This window comes from Aulonocara sp. 'chitande type north' Nkhata Bay, linkage group LG7, assembly GCF_057382095.1.
Source record: "Aulonocara sp. 'chitande type north' Nkhata Bay isolate Kocher_YH1m ecotype deep benthic linkage group LG7, A_spYH_male_GT1.1, whole genome shotgun sequence".
NCBI classification, from domain to species: Eukaryota; Metazoa; Chordata; class Actinopteri; order Cichliformes; family Cichlidae; genus Aulonocara; species Aulonocara sp. 'chitande type north' Nkhata Bay.
This window is the reverse complement of record NC_141350.1, coordinates 62,769,515-62,784,518: the sequence shown is the minus strand read 5'-3', so window position 1 is coordinate 62,784,518 and position 15,004 is coordinate 62,769,515. Positions and strand designations below refer to the sequence as shown.

The window sequence follows — 15,004 nt, the reverse complement described above, 5'->3', positions numbered from 1 at the left end:
CTGCTGGACATCACTACCTGACAAGTTTAACTGTCCTCAGAACATTGCAGAGGCCTTATTGACAGTATTTGGCTCTACATATCTGTGTGAGCAGATTTTCTCTCACATGAGTGTCCTCAGGTAGCCGTCTGAATGCTGGACACTCGGAGACCTGTGTCTCTGAGTGGGAGACCAGAGATCATATTAACATGTGTGTCTCTGTATTAACAGACATGCCATATTGGCTTAGTTCATTTTTCTTATCATCCTTGTGAGGAGAACTTAAATAGCATTTGTATTTTCTGTTGTACAGTTCATTTGCTGTTATGGAGTTTTTGTTATGGATAAAAAGTGTCTTTTTTTTTGTTTCAAAATAGCTGATAACTATTCGCTGATAGCTGCCAACATCTGCAAACAAATATAATTCTAGAAAGTTGTTCTATACAGTGTGTAACTGTTAATATAGAGCGTTATTAAATTTATTGTTAATGCAATCATATGGCACACTGACCTCTGAGGAAATTTTAAATGGCACTCGCCATCAGAAAGGTTGCCTACCCCTACTCTAATCTTATTGGGTGTGCACTCGTTCAAACACACACACAAACACATACACACACTCGAGTCACATGTAATAGTCAATACTTAGATCATCTGTACATTCATTTACAGTCTGGTTGGGTGTAGTTGCAGCATTTTCCTTGACAGGCTCTATAGAGAATAGGACTGAAAAATTTTGGCATCTTGTAGTTTGTTACTCTTCCTTACAAAAGGCAATATAAATTTCTCTTCACGGGCAATCTCAGATTCAGCTTCTGTCACATCAGGTAAGAGAACATTAAAACACCATCTTTATCTAGATGGTTTTCATATTTGTCAGTGTATTTTGCTATTAAATTGATATTTTGATATTTACCTCTTTAGAATAATAAAACATTTTATATTCCATCTTAAGTAGCTTGAACATAAATTACAAATCATTTAGGGTTTAGTAGACAGCTGTCAGTTTTAAGAAGAAAGCGAAAGAATTATTGTGAATGCTTATTTGTTTTTTCTACTGCTTAGCCTTTTTTTTTAGATTAGATTAGATTAGATTAGATTAGATTAGATAGAACTTTATTAATCCCTTGGGTGGGTTCCTCTGGGAAATTCGATTTCCAAAAAAGCACAGCACCGACAGAAGTTACAGAGTTATACACACACATATATATAAATACAGAGAATATAAATAAAATATACGAAGGGGATAAATATAATAAATAGGAATAAAAATAAAAATACAAGTGAATTGCACATTTCAAGTATTGAGTCTATTGCACCGTTGACTATTTACAAAAGTATTGCACAATGATGATGATTACTTAGTTAAACTTTAAAGAAATTCAACAGAAAAAAGGAGTTAAACGGGTTGTAGAGCTTTTCTCTGTAACCTTTAAAGCTCAGTGAACATTTTAGCTATTAGCTCTAGGCTATACAGAAGTGTTTTGCTTTTGGCTCTAAGCTACCAGTAGCAAATTTCTCCTGCATCTATACAGCTGAATAAATGGATTGCATTGAAAAACAATGCATGCCAGGTTTTTGAGCATTGAAATGATAGCTCTGGTTCTGCTACATCTGCAGCAAAAGAACAAAAAAACAAATAAATCTATATGTGTTAAATCTAACGCTACAAATACAGATTCTGTGGAAAACTGTTTTAAATTAACTCAGTCCCATATAAATCCTGTGACAAGTTGCATGTTGTCTCTGTCTATAGAATCATAAGTTTGTTATTGTACTACATAATTTGTTAAGTTAAGACTTGTAATGAGTAACTGGAAAACTCGTAAAAATCATAAAATTTGGTACTTTATTTTGCACAGCAAAAAAACATTTATTTACCTTTTACCAGTTGCTTCCCAATGGAAATTACAGTGTGAGGGTACAAACTAAAAGATTGATGGTAAGTGCAGGTTGCTTAGGATAAGTTCAACCATTGGCAACCACTGGCATGGTTGAGCTTATCTCAACCCAATGGTTCTCTCAACCATGAGCTTATCTCAAGAAAATAATGCACAGTTTTGCATTTTCAATTCATAACTGTACCCATGACTAGACAAAAGCATCAGTGAAATTAATTTGATGTAATACTGTGCAAAATAAAAAGCCTGTGTAAGAAAAATGGAATTAGAGGCTGCATGTATGAGCTGTACATGAGGTCAAGGATGCAGCAGTAGAACTTGGGGTGCCTACTTTAAATCTGGCAGAAAATATCTTAATCGGTGGCTTAACTGGAATTTCTGTGGTTATTGGTGTTCATGTATATTAAGAGTATGTGGAAACACATTTTCATTGAAATAGCCTAAATGTGTTAACATACGATCTTACCCCCAGCCGGTCACAGCAGATGGTTGCCCGTCCCTGAGCCTGGTTTTGCCAGAAATGTCTTCTTTTTAAAAGGGAGTTTCTCCTTCCCAAGTTTGCTAAAGTGCTTGCTTATAGGGGGTTGTCTGTTTGTTGGGGTTTCTCAGTATTATTGTGGGTCCTTTACCTTATAATATTAAGCACCTTGAGGCAACTGTTGTTGTGACACTATATAAATAAAATTAATTTGAACTGAATAGAGTACATGTAATTTTTGAAGACAAGCCTCTTTGAACCACACCCTAGCATTGCTATTTTCAGGGATTCTAGTCTAATCAAACCTTCAAATGTCTCTAATCAAAGCATCCCAACATGAACACAAAGTGATATTACCTTTATGAAGTAATAAAGTCAAAGTTTTTTACAACTGTTTCGTTTTTCCCAAACATGTAATCTGCTAAACAGATTCATAGTTTGGTTTAAAATTGATTCAAGGAGTAAACTCTGGCAACCATTAGCTGCTTTAAAATAATTTTGAAAGGTAGGCAAATTTGAAGCGGCAAGAACATTTCAACTCATGTTTGGCTAACGGGTGAGTGGCTTCACTACAGGAACATAACCAGGATCTCTGACAGGGAAGTGAGATAGTGTTGACAGAGGTCAAGATGAGGTTATTGTAGATCGAGTCTTGGTGTCACAAAGTAAGCTCAGGAGGAGCACTTGGTCCTCCTGGCAAACACTCAACAAAAACATATGGGTGGAGAATGGGCGAAAAGGTTGTGAACAGATAAGTCCTTTCATCTGCAAGTAACAGGGAAGATAGACTGGAGCTCAAAAGTGGCTGAAGGAGTTCACAGTCACCTAGTAAACTGAGCTCCAGAGAAAATGGTTTCTAGAACTCTGAAGAAATAACTGGAGAGATGACCAAGAATCTGGGTTAAACAAAGAAGAGCACAAATTCAAACAGGTAACAAAGAAGGCCTGGCAATCACAATGTTGGCACAATCTGGCAGAGAACTGTGACTCAGCCCAGCCTTAAAATATGCAACACTTGACTCTTCAAATCAGGACAGATGCCAAAAGGACAGCTCAAGTAGGATGACTCCAACCTGACATTTGTGTTTTAATTTGATTATGTGACAGTGATAATGCACAGATAACACAATTCAGCTATTTACTGTAACCTAATTGCGGTGTTCACCGTATGCACATATTACTAACAAGCTTGTGTGTGTGTGCATGAATCCACTCATGTGACTGTCCTTCACAGTCAGTGGTCAGGCTTCAGTAAGTAGTAAGTAATCACAAATGACATGTATTGATCAGCCTAGAAAACAGCCTAAAGCAATAGCTTTAGAAAGACAAACTTATGTCATCAGTGGAAAGAGACACCCAGTGATAGCTTCACCATGTACTAAAAGCAATGATATGTCTGGGCATCTAGGATTTTTATTTTTTATGTTTTTGTATTCTTTGCAATAATAAACTGACAGAACATTGTCAATGCACATAATGCTGAAATAATGATTAATACTTGTATGGGTTAAGTGTTTTTATATATGTAATAGGAAATGTTTTTATTAAACATTGTAATATTGTACATTGTAAATATTTTAATATGTAAGCACTTCATAGAAAACTCAATTTTGTAACATTGCAACCAAAATAGCTCATATAAATAGTTTATAAAGCTGGTAAACCAAATGTTTATTTGCCACTGATATCTGTTGTCCCACCTTTAGAGGGTAGGTGACTTATGATGATATTGTAAATAACTTGCAATCGAGAATTATTTGCAAAAAAAGTTGGGATCTTTTGCAGAGGAAATGATGAAGAGATTCATTCATAAGTTCCTACCGATCATAGCACAGAAAAGGCAATGAAGTTCAGACAATGGACTCATCTGCTAGATCTCAGTACAGAATTTGTTACTGCCTTTTACAAGATCTTACTGCAGTGACAAGTGTAGTCTGGACTGGTAGGGCTGCAGGTCTGATCCTGTGGTGTCCTCGGGATTCCCATATGCTTGTTTGCCATTCACCTTGGGACCATTTTTGATCCGAGGACACCACAAGGGTTACACAAGGTTGGCTTTTAACCTGAAGAGCTTTGAATGGTGCGCAAAACTAGCAGCCATCTGGCATTGATGGCCTGATTCTACTGGGAATTTTTCCTTCCTACTGTCGCAAAGTGCTCATAGGGGTTCACTTGTCATTTCCTCTCTAACGTTTTGCCAACAGCACCTTGAGTCCTGTGTGACCAAGCCCATTACATCTTAAAGACCTCATAGTACCACAGCATCCCAATAGAGCACTTCTCTGTAAGAGTGCAAGATTGTTGTGATTCTTGGACGTTCCAAAAGGACCATGGAAGCAGAACTTACAGGTACCAGGCCCCTCCCCACTGGATCCAGTTTCAAGTTTGGCTTTGGGAAGCAGACATGTTCTTTATAACTTCAAACTTTCAGTTTGAATAAAACGTTGATGGAAAAAAAAACCACATAGGGAATTGCCACCTGGTGCTTTTTCTCGTGCTTCAGTATTCGTATTTCCAAGGTAATCTTCTGTCATCTTGTTTCTGTTCCAGGATGGATCACCATGAATGGCAACAGGGAAGAAGTAGGGGTCATAGGCACTATGATGATGATGATGGTGAGTAAGAAAAAACACTAACTGAAAAAAAGTTTTGCCATGCGAGAGAAAACTGAGGAAGTGCCCTGATTTTTTTTAAACTCTGAGGTCTAAGTCATCTTCAGTGATGATCCCAACCCTTGCCCTGAACTATAAACCTTTGTTTTGGAGAAACACAAAAGGTACATGCTTCCTCACCCTCTTCCTGCCACTATCCCCTGTTTCTTCTGTCACTCCAGTTACTGCTAAATGTTTCTCCAGTGTCTTCAGAAATTTGTCAAGCATAGGTGACATCCTTACCTTCTACAATTACGTTGAACATTTTATTACTTTCTAACAGATTTTGCTCTATTATCCTTGACAACATAGCTCCACTTAATTAAAAAACCCAGAAAAAACTAATTTAGGTGGTATTCCCAGACTAAATACATCTACTTGTGAACTGTGTTTCTAGGAGGGCAGAGCACAAATTGAAAAACATATACATTTCATGTATGACATCTGATTTTTAAAACCTGTTAGATGCTGCATAATGCTGAAACCAGTCAGAAGTTTTTAGAATACGTTCCCATTTTCAGAGCACCCCTCAAGCTCTGACTGCATTGATCAGATCCAAATGAAATGTTTCTCTCTCCATCTCAGAGGCCCAGCCATTCTACATCGGTGTTCCAGTTTCCCACCGGCGGAAAAGGCGCAGACATCACTCCTATGCCAGCGATGCCAACCGTGATTCACGACATACACACTATGATCACCATAACCAGCGAGAACACTCACATCGCGGATATTATAACAAAGACGAGCACTATAATAATGAAGAGGATGGCGAAGAGTGTCGTGAGCATGCCGATCCTACAGGTTAGAAATCAAAAGTTTTTCATAAAAGTATCCATAAGTGTTAAATAAAAGTGACTGTTTGCCTTTTTACCTTGTGATTTTTTAAGATTGACATACTTAATTTACTCTGTCATCCAGTAATTATATAATAATTACAATTATTGTATAACTAATGATAACAGTAATTAAACTGCAACATATAACCACTATGCACAAAAGATCAGAAAACAAGTTCATGCAAAAGTATCACTAGGCAAGATACTGAACCCTGAGTTGCTCCACTGCATTCATCAGAGTGTGAGTGTGTGTGACTGTTGGACAGAAATTACTTTGACATAGAAATAAGTGAATGGGTGAAAGAGTCTTGTGTTTCACAGTCTGTTCATCATATCCACCAGTGTGTGAATGCGAGAGTGAATGAATAGTGGCATTGTAAAGCGCTTTGGGTGCCTTGAAAAGCGCTATATAAATCCAATCCATTATTATTATTATTATTATACATTCATATATACAGTGTGTAAAACTGAACATGTCACCATGTCTCCATTCCTGAAGAAAAACTATATTGAAGCATTTAGACAAGCCTGTGAAATACTAGGAAAATCAAACTCTTTGGATGCCAAAATACACACCAAGTTTGAAGGTCAAAACGCACTGAACATCACCCCGGAAATATTATAGTGTTCTCCTGTGAAGTCTGGAGGTTGGAAAATCATGGTAGGTATAGGGGATAACATCTCTTTCATTTGGTAAGTTTTCCTGAAGCATTTGTTAACCACTGTGTTTATTGGATGGTACAACATCATTTTCACAAATGTAATGAGATTGATTGTTTTTCTGCCTATCAAGCTGGATGGATATGCTGGCTTGCTGTAAAGGCTGAAATTCATTAGCTGTGAGCTGATACTGGGCGATCGTGGCTCAAGAGTTGGGAGTTCGCCTTGTAATCGGAAGGTTGCCGGTTCGAGCCCCAGCTTGGACAGTCTCGGTCGTTGTGTCCTTGGGCAAGACACTTCACCCGTTGCCTACTGGTGGTGGTCAGAGGGCCTGGTGGCGCCAGTGTCCGGCAGCCTCGCCTCTGTCAGTGCGCCCCAGGGTGGCTGTGGCTACAATGTAGCTTACCATCACCAGTGTGTGAATGTGTGCGTGAATGGGTGGATGACTGGATATGTAAAGCGCTTTGGGGTCCTTAGGGACTAGAAAAGCGCTATATAAATACAGGCCATTTACCATTAACATTAGAAATCATTGCACTTGGCGTTCATACATTCATTATACTGCAGTTTGTGATGTCTTTTCAACCAGTTGAGTAAGTTAGTGTAGCTTTCCGGTGCAGACAACTCTTCAGCATGCATATGATTTATTTTGGTTATTATTAATGCTAAATATGAAGTATTTTGAAGTATGGTGATCTGCTTTGAGGGGCAGGCTCTTCACCTTCGGCTATGCCAGACTTTGATTTGTCACTAATCCAGACCAGAGATGAAAAGATCAACAGGTAATGAAATCACCACCTCTTGATCAATCAGTTCTCCAGAAAATAGACCCATCTTCTGTACTACAAGAACAATGGGGCTACATGGACACTGTGTGACTCTAACTCCCATGTTCAGCATTTCTACTAATTCCTTCTGAACAAATTTTCTTTTGTGTTTAGTTTATGCCAGGATGTGTTACAAAATGTTGCTCTCTGACATTGGTATAAGGGGGAGAACACATCTGCAAAACGCTGCAGCAACATCCGCTCTCTAGGCCTGTGTGAGATTGCCATTACAATGGAGGGAGGCAAGAATGGTTTCCTCTGTGGATAGTAGAAGCTGGTTTGAACAGATTTATTACAGAGTAATTTACACAGTTCTTTTAGTGTGTGAGACATGAATAATGAGCTCTGGTCAGTCAGTATCTCTTTCAAGATGCCGACTCGGGAGATTTCCTGAAACAGTGCCTGTGCCACACTCTTTACAGAAATGGTGTGCAGCGGCACTGTTTCGGGATAGCCTTCATAATATTGTTGTGATTTGGCGCTACATAAATAAAACTGAATTGAACTGAATTGATATTGCATTCCATAATCTACCAGAAAGAAGATATATCCCTATGCACCTCGGTTAAATGACATATGAGGTCCAAGCTGATGCCCTCAAACAGAACCTCAATTAATAGTTAAGCACAAAGACACTTTTAGAATTCCCCAAATGGCTGGCCAATAAAATTGGACCATTATTTGCTCCAAAGTTTTGTCATAACCCATATGACCTCTTATCCCATATTCATAGAATAACGTCAGTGTACTTTTGATCCGTGTGTGATCAGTTTTTATCACTTAGTCAAATGATAATTATAGAAGTGTCGTCACCAAACTACTTTAGTGGGAATCTCCTGTGGACAAGATAGCTGGAGCTGACAGAGCTTCCAGAGAAGGCCCTTCTGTCTCCTCCTCCTCGGAGAACTGGGCGGCTTCCAGCCGATGTTGTGACTCCCACCACCTCCCTCAGCTGTGCTGAAAGGTGAACCTTGGGCAGGGTCACAACAACATCTAGCCTGCCCAGTCAGTGGCAGTGGACCCACTATCAGTATCTGCGAGGAGCCCCACTCGCTGATTTGGTGGTGCGAGGCCTAATTGGTCCACTACCAGCCAACGGCCATCTTCTCTAAGTTGAGAGTCACCGCCTGGGCACCGGGAGTAGTCTCAGCCTTTACTTTTTCTCAGGTCTTTCTGCTGTGGCCTGAAAGAAATCTGAGAAAGCCTGAAGATCATCTCCTTTCCCCATCAACTCTAGTGGTGTCATTGAGGAACAAGCAGAGCAACCACTCTCCAACTCCTTTATGTGGCTCTTTGACTGGACTTGTAGCTGTTCTAATTGCCAATGATGCACCACCACCTGCTCCCAATGCATGGCCACCAGCTCAACCACCATCAGGGCCAGCACCTCAATTGGCTGGGCCAGTCACAGGTCCACCATACCACAGCCCAGGTTTTGGCACCACTGTTATAAAAAGACCCACTATACACAGTTTTGAAAGGTAAGTATGTGTTTATTCATGATGCTTTTCACTTTTGTGACCTCTCTGCAGCTTCCAGCCACTTCCTTCACCTCCAAACACCAGCTCTCCCACAGGGCCCTGGCAGCTGCTGAAATAGGGAAGGCATGGTTAAAGTGATGGCTATCAGCAGTCCTGGCCAGCATTCCCTGGCACTGTCCCCTGAACCCACCGCTCCACCCCTCCACTGCAGCTGAGCCTAGTTGCTTTTACTTTGCATTTTAAAGAGAGTGTATTTTCATTTATTTTACATATCGCTCACTCATTTAATTTTGGGAAGGCTAAATTTTATTAATTTAATTAATTGGGTCGCCCTACAGCCTAGTGTGGTTGTTTTTCCACATAGTTTTCTCTCATAGTCTGTTAGTAGCAATAGGAAAAGGGTGCTTTTTCTGCATTGCGTTGTGGATTACTGCCTCAAGTGAAGGGCTTCACGGATCTCAAGGGGCTGGACAGACTGGATGCTTTAGTAGTTTTTAGCGGTAAAGAAAGTGAAGCTTGAAGCATGAAGCTTTAAATTAAATGTCAATCTAGATGATCTTCACACATCACTCTAAAGTTAGGATAATTACTGAAAAACATTGATTTGTGTCCTGGTTACCTCCTGGTGGAGATATGTACATGCATGTTTATTATCTGATTATCAGGCTTGGATAATTTGTAGAAAGTAGATGGAACTTATATGAATGCATTGAAAAAAATCATTTTGCCCTTCAAACTGTGCTGGTTTTTTTCTTTCCCCTTTTCGGCAACAAGGTATGGGGCGATCGTGGCTCAAGAGTTAGGAGTTCGCCTTGTAATTGGAAGGTTGCCGGTTCGAGCCCCGGCTCGGACAGTCTCGGTCGTTGTGTCCTTGGGCAAGACACTTCACCCGTTGCCTACTGGTGGTGGTCAGAGGGCCCGGTGGCGCCAGTGTTCGGCAGCCTCGCCTCTGTCAGTGCGCCCCAGGGTGGCTGTGGCTACAATGTAGCTTGCCATCACCTGTGTGTGAATGGGTGGATGACTGGATATGTAAAGCGCTTTGGGGTCCTTACGGACTAGTAAAAGCGCTATATAAATACAGGCCATTTACCATTTAAGGTATTTTTTCTGCTGCAGTACCATTAGTGGCCACTGTGTGCCACAAATTAACAACAAGACTCACTGGCAAACATCCACAACTTTTTTTTTTTTTGATTTTTTTACTTTTTTTGCATGTCCACATAAACAACAGAAAAACCTCAAGACCAAATTGCATGTATGAAATTGAATTTGAAAAATAACTTCTAATTTGACATTTTCACATTCATACAAACACTTTTTTCTATGCCTAATTGCTTTCTTAGTGTGTTGTTACAGTCTGCAGATAATGCAGACTAAGTTTATTGTAAAGCTGAGGACCCAAAAAAAGCAGATGGAGTTCATCAAATGGCAAGGCATTCTGCAGCCTAACATAGCATAAAAGGTTATGTTAATTCAGGGTCACCTGATCAGCCCTAACTAAGTTTTGTCAAAAAAGAAAGTCTTAAGACAGGCTGTTTCTATTTTAAGAGTATGCGAATATGGAAGAAAGCCACCCTACATATATTTTTAACAGGCACATTGAAGGACATATCTTGGTCAAAAAATGGCTTCAAGATTCCCCACAGTGTTACTGGAGGCCTAGGTAATCCCATCCAGATCAAGCATCTGGTTAGACACCATATTTCTAAGATTTTTAGGGCCCAATACAATAAACTTAGTTTTATCTGAACTTAGAAGCAGAAAATTAGATGTCATCCACGTCTACAGGAACCCTGTAGAACTCCATAATTAATTTTAGTGTGTGAAAAGGACACTTCATTTACATGAAGAAATTGGAGTCTATTGGAAGTACATATGATTCAAACCACTGCAGCGCAGTAGCTTTAATATCTACAACAAGCTCTAATTGTTGCAATAAAATATCATGGTCAACAATGAGGTATATCAGCTCAAGCACAGAGATGAGTCCACTGTCAGAGGCCTTAATCATTTGTAACCTTATATCATATTTACGATTGAAGCATTAATTAAATTACATAGAGCTATTTTGCTTTACCTAGGCACTCAAATACATTCCATACAACATGTCTCATTGAAACCATTCACACCCATTCAAAAAAAAACACTTTTTCTATGCTTAAGTGCTTTCTGTCTAAAATTCACACTCTGATAAACACATTGGAGAGCAACTTGGGGTTGGTATCTTGCCCGGGGAAACACAGCACTATAAATACACACAGAAGAGCAATTAGTCACAGAATCAGATGACAGAACCAATCAGCAGCTGCCAGCTCTCCAATCAGGAAGGACCTGCAGAGACTCCAAAAGGCAGAGGACACACACAGAACAAAATCTAGCCACCGTGATCCAAAATATGGCCAGGGCTGTACCATCAAGTAAAACCTTATTCTCCCACAGCGGCGCAGCAATAGCACGCAGTGGCCACTCCGGACCAAAATGGTGTTGTTTTAGTGCTTTCTATGGCTTTTTCATTGGGACTTCTGAGCCACATGGACACCATAACAAGTGGTCTTCATGTTTACTAACGGCAAATACTCCTAAATTACAAGCATCATATTCAGTTACATGGACTCACCTTATTTCGTGCCAATAGAAATGCAGCTCTGTTCAGTAAGAATCCCGGTGGTGGCTTCTGTGTCTACATCAACATGAAATGACGCAAGAACTCTGTACTAGTTTCCAATTACTGCTCATCGCTGGTAGAGTTTATCACTGTTAGATGCAGGCCTTTTTATTTACCTTGGGAATTCACTACTGTGCTCATTACAGCAGTATACATCCCACCCAGCGCTAACACTAAAGAGGCGCTCTGCGAGCTGTATAGGGTGATCAGCAAGCTGCAGAACTCCAGCCCCAATGGACCGTTTATTATCGCTGGAGATTTCAACCATGCAAATCTCAAGTCAGTGCTTCCGAAATTTCATCATTATGTAGACTTTGTGACGAGAAAGGCAAACGCACTGGATCATGTTTACACAAATATTCCCAGTGCGTACCAAGCGAAGCCCTGCCCCCACATTGGTTACTCAGACCCCTTGTCTGTCATGCTAATTCTGGCTTACAGATTGCCCATCAAACGCTGCAAACCGGTTCTGAGACAAGTGAGAACCTGGCCTGCAGGAGCTCTCTCTGCTCTTCAGGACTGTTTTGAACACACTGACTGTGACATGTTCAGGGAGGCTGCAACACCACATCAACACATCTGTGACCAGCTACATCAGTAAGTGCATTGATGATGTCACTGTCTCCAAGACTATCCTAATATTCTCCAACCAGAAACTGTGGATGACTTCAGAGGTGCGTGAACTGCTAAATTCTTGAGACTCCGCCTTCAGAGCAGACGGCAAGGGGGTCCTAGAAACAGTGAGGGCCACACTGAGCACTGGAGCCCCTCAGGGATGTGTGCTCAGCCCACTCCTGTTCACTCTGCAGACTCACGACTGTGCAGCAAAGCACAGCTCGAACCACATCATCAAGTTCGACAAGACTGTTTTGGGTCTCATCAACAAGAATGGTGAGTCAGCATACAGAGAGGAGGTACAACAGCTAAAGGACTGATGCAGAGTCAACAACCTGTGTCTGAACATGGACAAAACAAAACAGATGATTGCTAACTTCAGTAGAGCACGGAGAGATCACTGACCACTTAACATTAATGGATCCTCTGTGGAGGTCGCAAGAGCACCAAATTCCTTGGTGTTCACCTGACGGAGAACCTCTCCTGGTCCCTAAACACCAGTTCCATAACTAAGAAGAGCCAACAGCGTTTCTACTTCCTGTGGAAGCTGAGAAAAGACTATCGAGAGTTTCCTAAGCAGCTTCATCACTGTGTGGTATGGTAACTCCACCGTATTGGATCACAAGATGGATGGTGAAAGTGAGAACAGCTGAGAAGATCATTGGAACCACTCTTCCCTCCATCACAGACACCTATTGCATCCACTGCATCTGCAAAGCCACCAGCGATGTGGAGGACCCCACACATCCCTCACACACTTTTTTACCTTGCTGCCTTCTCGCAAGTGGTACCGGAGCATTCGGGCCCTCACTGCCAGACTGCGAAACAGTTTCTTCCCCCAAGCCGCCAGACTACATCAGTGACTGGTCTGACACACACACACACACACACACACACACACACACACACACACACACACACACACACACGCAAACACAAACACACACACACACACACACCTCACTACCTCAAGCACTTATCTGGACATTTTCATGCACACACGCACGCACGCAAACCTTCAAACATCACGTTATGTGTTGCACAATGCTCAGTCTTTTGCACAACACACTGTAATTGTTGCACTTCTCTAATTCACTGTTGTGTCTGCAGTGTCTTATGTCTGCACTGTCTTGTGTCTGTATCATTCTGTTCTGTCTGGTGTTGCCGTGTATTTGTTTAGGTTTTTTTTAAATTTAATTTAATTTTATTTATTTTTACAATTTTTGCACACGTGCACTTTATGTAGCCCTGTGTTGATTGTCTGTTATATGTAATATGTAGCACTATGGTCTTTAAGGAATGTTGTCTCGCTTCACTGTGTACTGTACCACTGCACATGGTTGAAATGACAGTAAAGCCACATGACTTGACTTGTCTAAAGCAAGGCACAAGGGATGAAACTAGCAGAAAATACAGAAAAAGAAAATACATAAATACATGAAAGAAACATACACACCAAATACAGACTAAACAAACCAAGAAACAACATAAGATATTTAAATTAACAAAACCTGAGAGTACATTAACTTAAAGACCCAGGAGCATGACATGTGTAGTTGAAAAAAAATGCCCTAAAACAAAAAAATCCTCAGTTCCAACCTTAAGTGGGTTATAGCAATCTGGCTAGTATTTAGAAAATAAGTAACACAGAAACATATTAGACTTTGCTGGTATTTTAACAACACAGCTAAATATATACACAGCAGTGGTGGAGGCACAAGATCTGGCCTTATCTATGCTATTAGCTAGATAATCCAAAGTTTCACCTGCATGAACAGAATTTAATTACGTAGTTGGAGTATATATGCCACAGTATGTGATGAATGTTTTTGCAGCATGGTCCTGATCCCAAGCGGCCATGAAGTCTGAAGCCTGTAAGCTGATTAGAGCTGAGGAACTTAAAACTGTGTGCGCATGCATGCATGCGTGTATTATTTGGTGTGACTGTAAGTGTGTGTGGTATGCAGATCACCTGCTCCTATCAGGATTCATAATAATGTAGAGCAAACGCAAGGTCTGAGATAGATAGGTTAAGGCACTGATGCAGTAATCGGAGACAAAAAGAAGAAGTTACGTTGGGGGCAATGTCCTTGTTTTTCTTGCATCTGAGTGTGTTTGTATTTGTGTTCAGGAGCAGAGTACTAGAAGGCTCTCTGGTGTGTATCAGCCCTCTTAAAGCCTCTGGCTCTTTGCTGATTTGGGGATTTTAGTGGAATTCTATCACAGCTTACAGAAACCTTTTTGTAGCTGCTTGACTGGTGCAGGTCTGCTCACCAAAACATTTGCAGCTAACTGAAATACCAAAAGACAAGCTGAAAAGACATATGAAAAAAGTGTGAATGTATGTCACTTGTCTCCACTCAAACAGTGTTGAGCCAAGGACAGTCAACTTAAACAAGAATAAGTTGGAGGGCTACATTTTTTTTCTGAGCGCAAAGTTTAAGGATATCTTACCCGTTACTTTTGGGATTTTGGCGTCTCTGGATTTAGTGAGCATGGAAAACTCTGGGCTCTTTTCCCCATCAATTACAACCTCCCAGTGGACATTGCCAGGCTCCCAAATAGGTAAAGTTGAATAAATGAATAAAAAAGTAATACTAAAAAAAATACCGTATTAACCTGAAATAAATAAGCACAAGCTGCAAGCTAACTACTTTTATCTTTAGTATAATAGCATTCCCTTACATTTTATATTGCTTAGATAGTGTGCACTTTCTTAGCTTTGGAGATAATACAAAGATTTTGATTATTCTGAAAGGGCATTAATGGCTGATAACATCATTGAATCAATAAAGTAGCCCATCACAACCACAAGTATGCCCCATTATTTTAAATTAAGCACAAATCACGGCAACTGAAGGAACAAGATTCTATTTTAAGATTTTAACAAATTCAGAATTCTGAGTAGATT

General features: G+C 40.3%; 1 protein-coding gene across 6 annotated transcripts in view; it reads left to right on the top strand.

The window, feature by feature from the left end:
- The first annotated feature begins 660 nt into the window (after nt 1-660).
- slc4a5b (solute carrier family 4 member 5b) overlaps nt 661-15,004 on the top strand; it is a 60,947-nt gene continuing 46,603 nt past the window's right edge. For all 6 annotated transcript variants that reach the window (XR_015130487.1, XM_086301852.1, XM_086301855.1 and 3 more), the window contains exons 1-3: nt 661-806; nt 4,909-4,973; nt 5,595-5,810. Coding sequence is in view for 5 of the 6 variants with exons in the window: in XM_086301852.1 (XP_086157978.1) it covers nt 4,910-4,973; nt 5,595-5,810 (280 nt within the window). In the remaining variant the exon portion in view is untranslated. The remainder of the gene's footprint in view (nt 807-4,908; nt 4,974-5,594; nt 5,811-15,004) is intronic.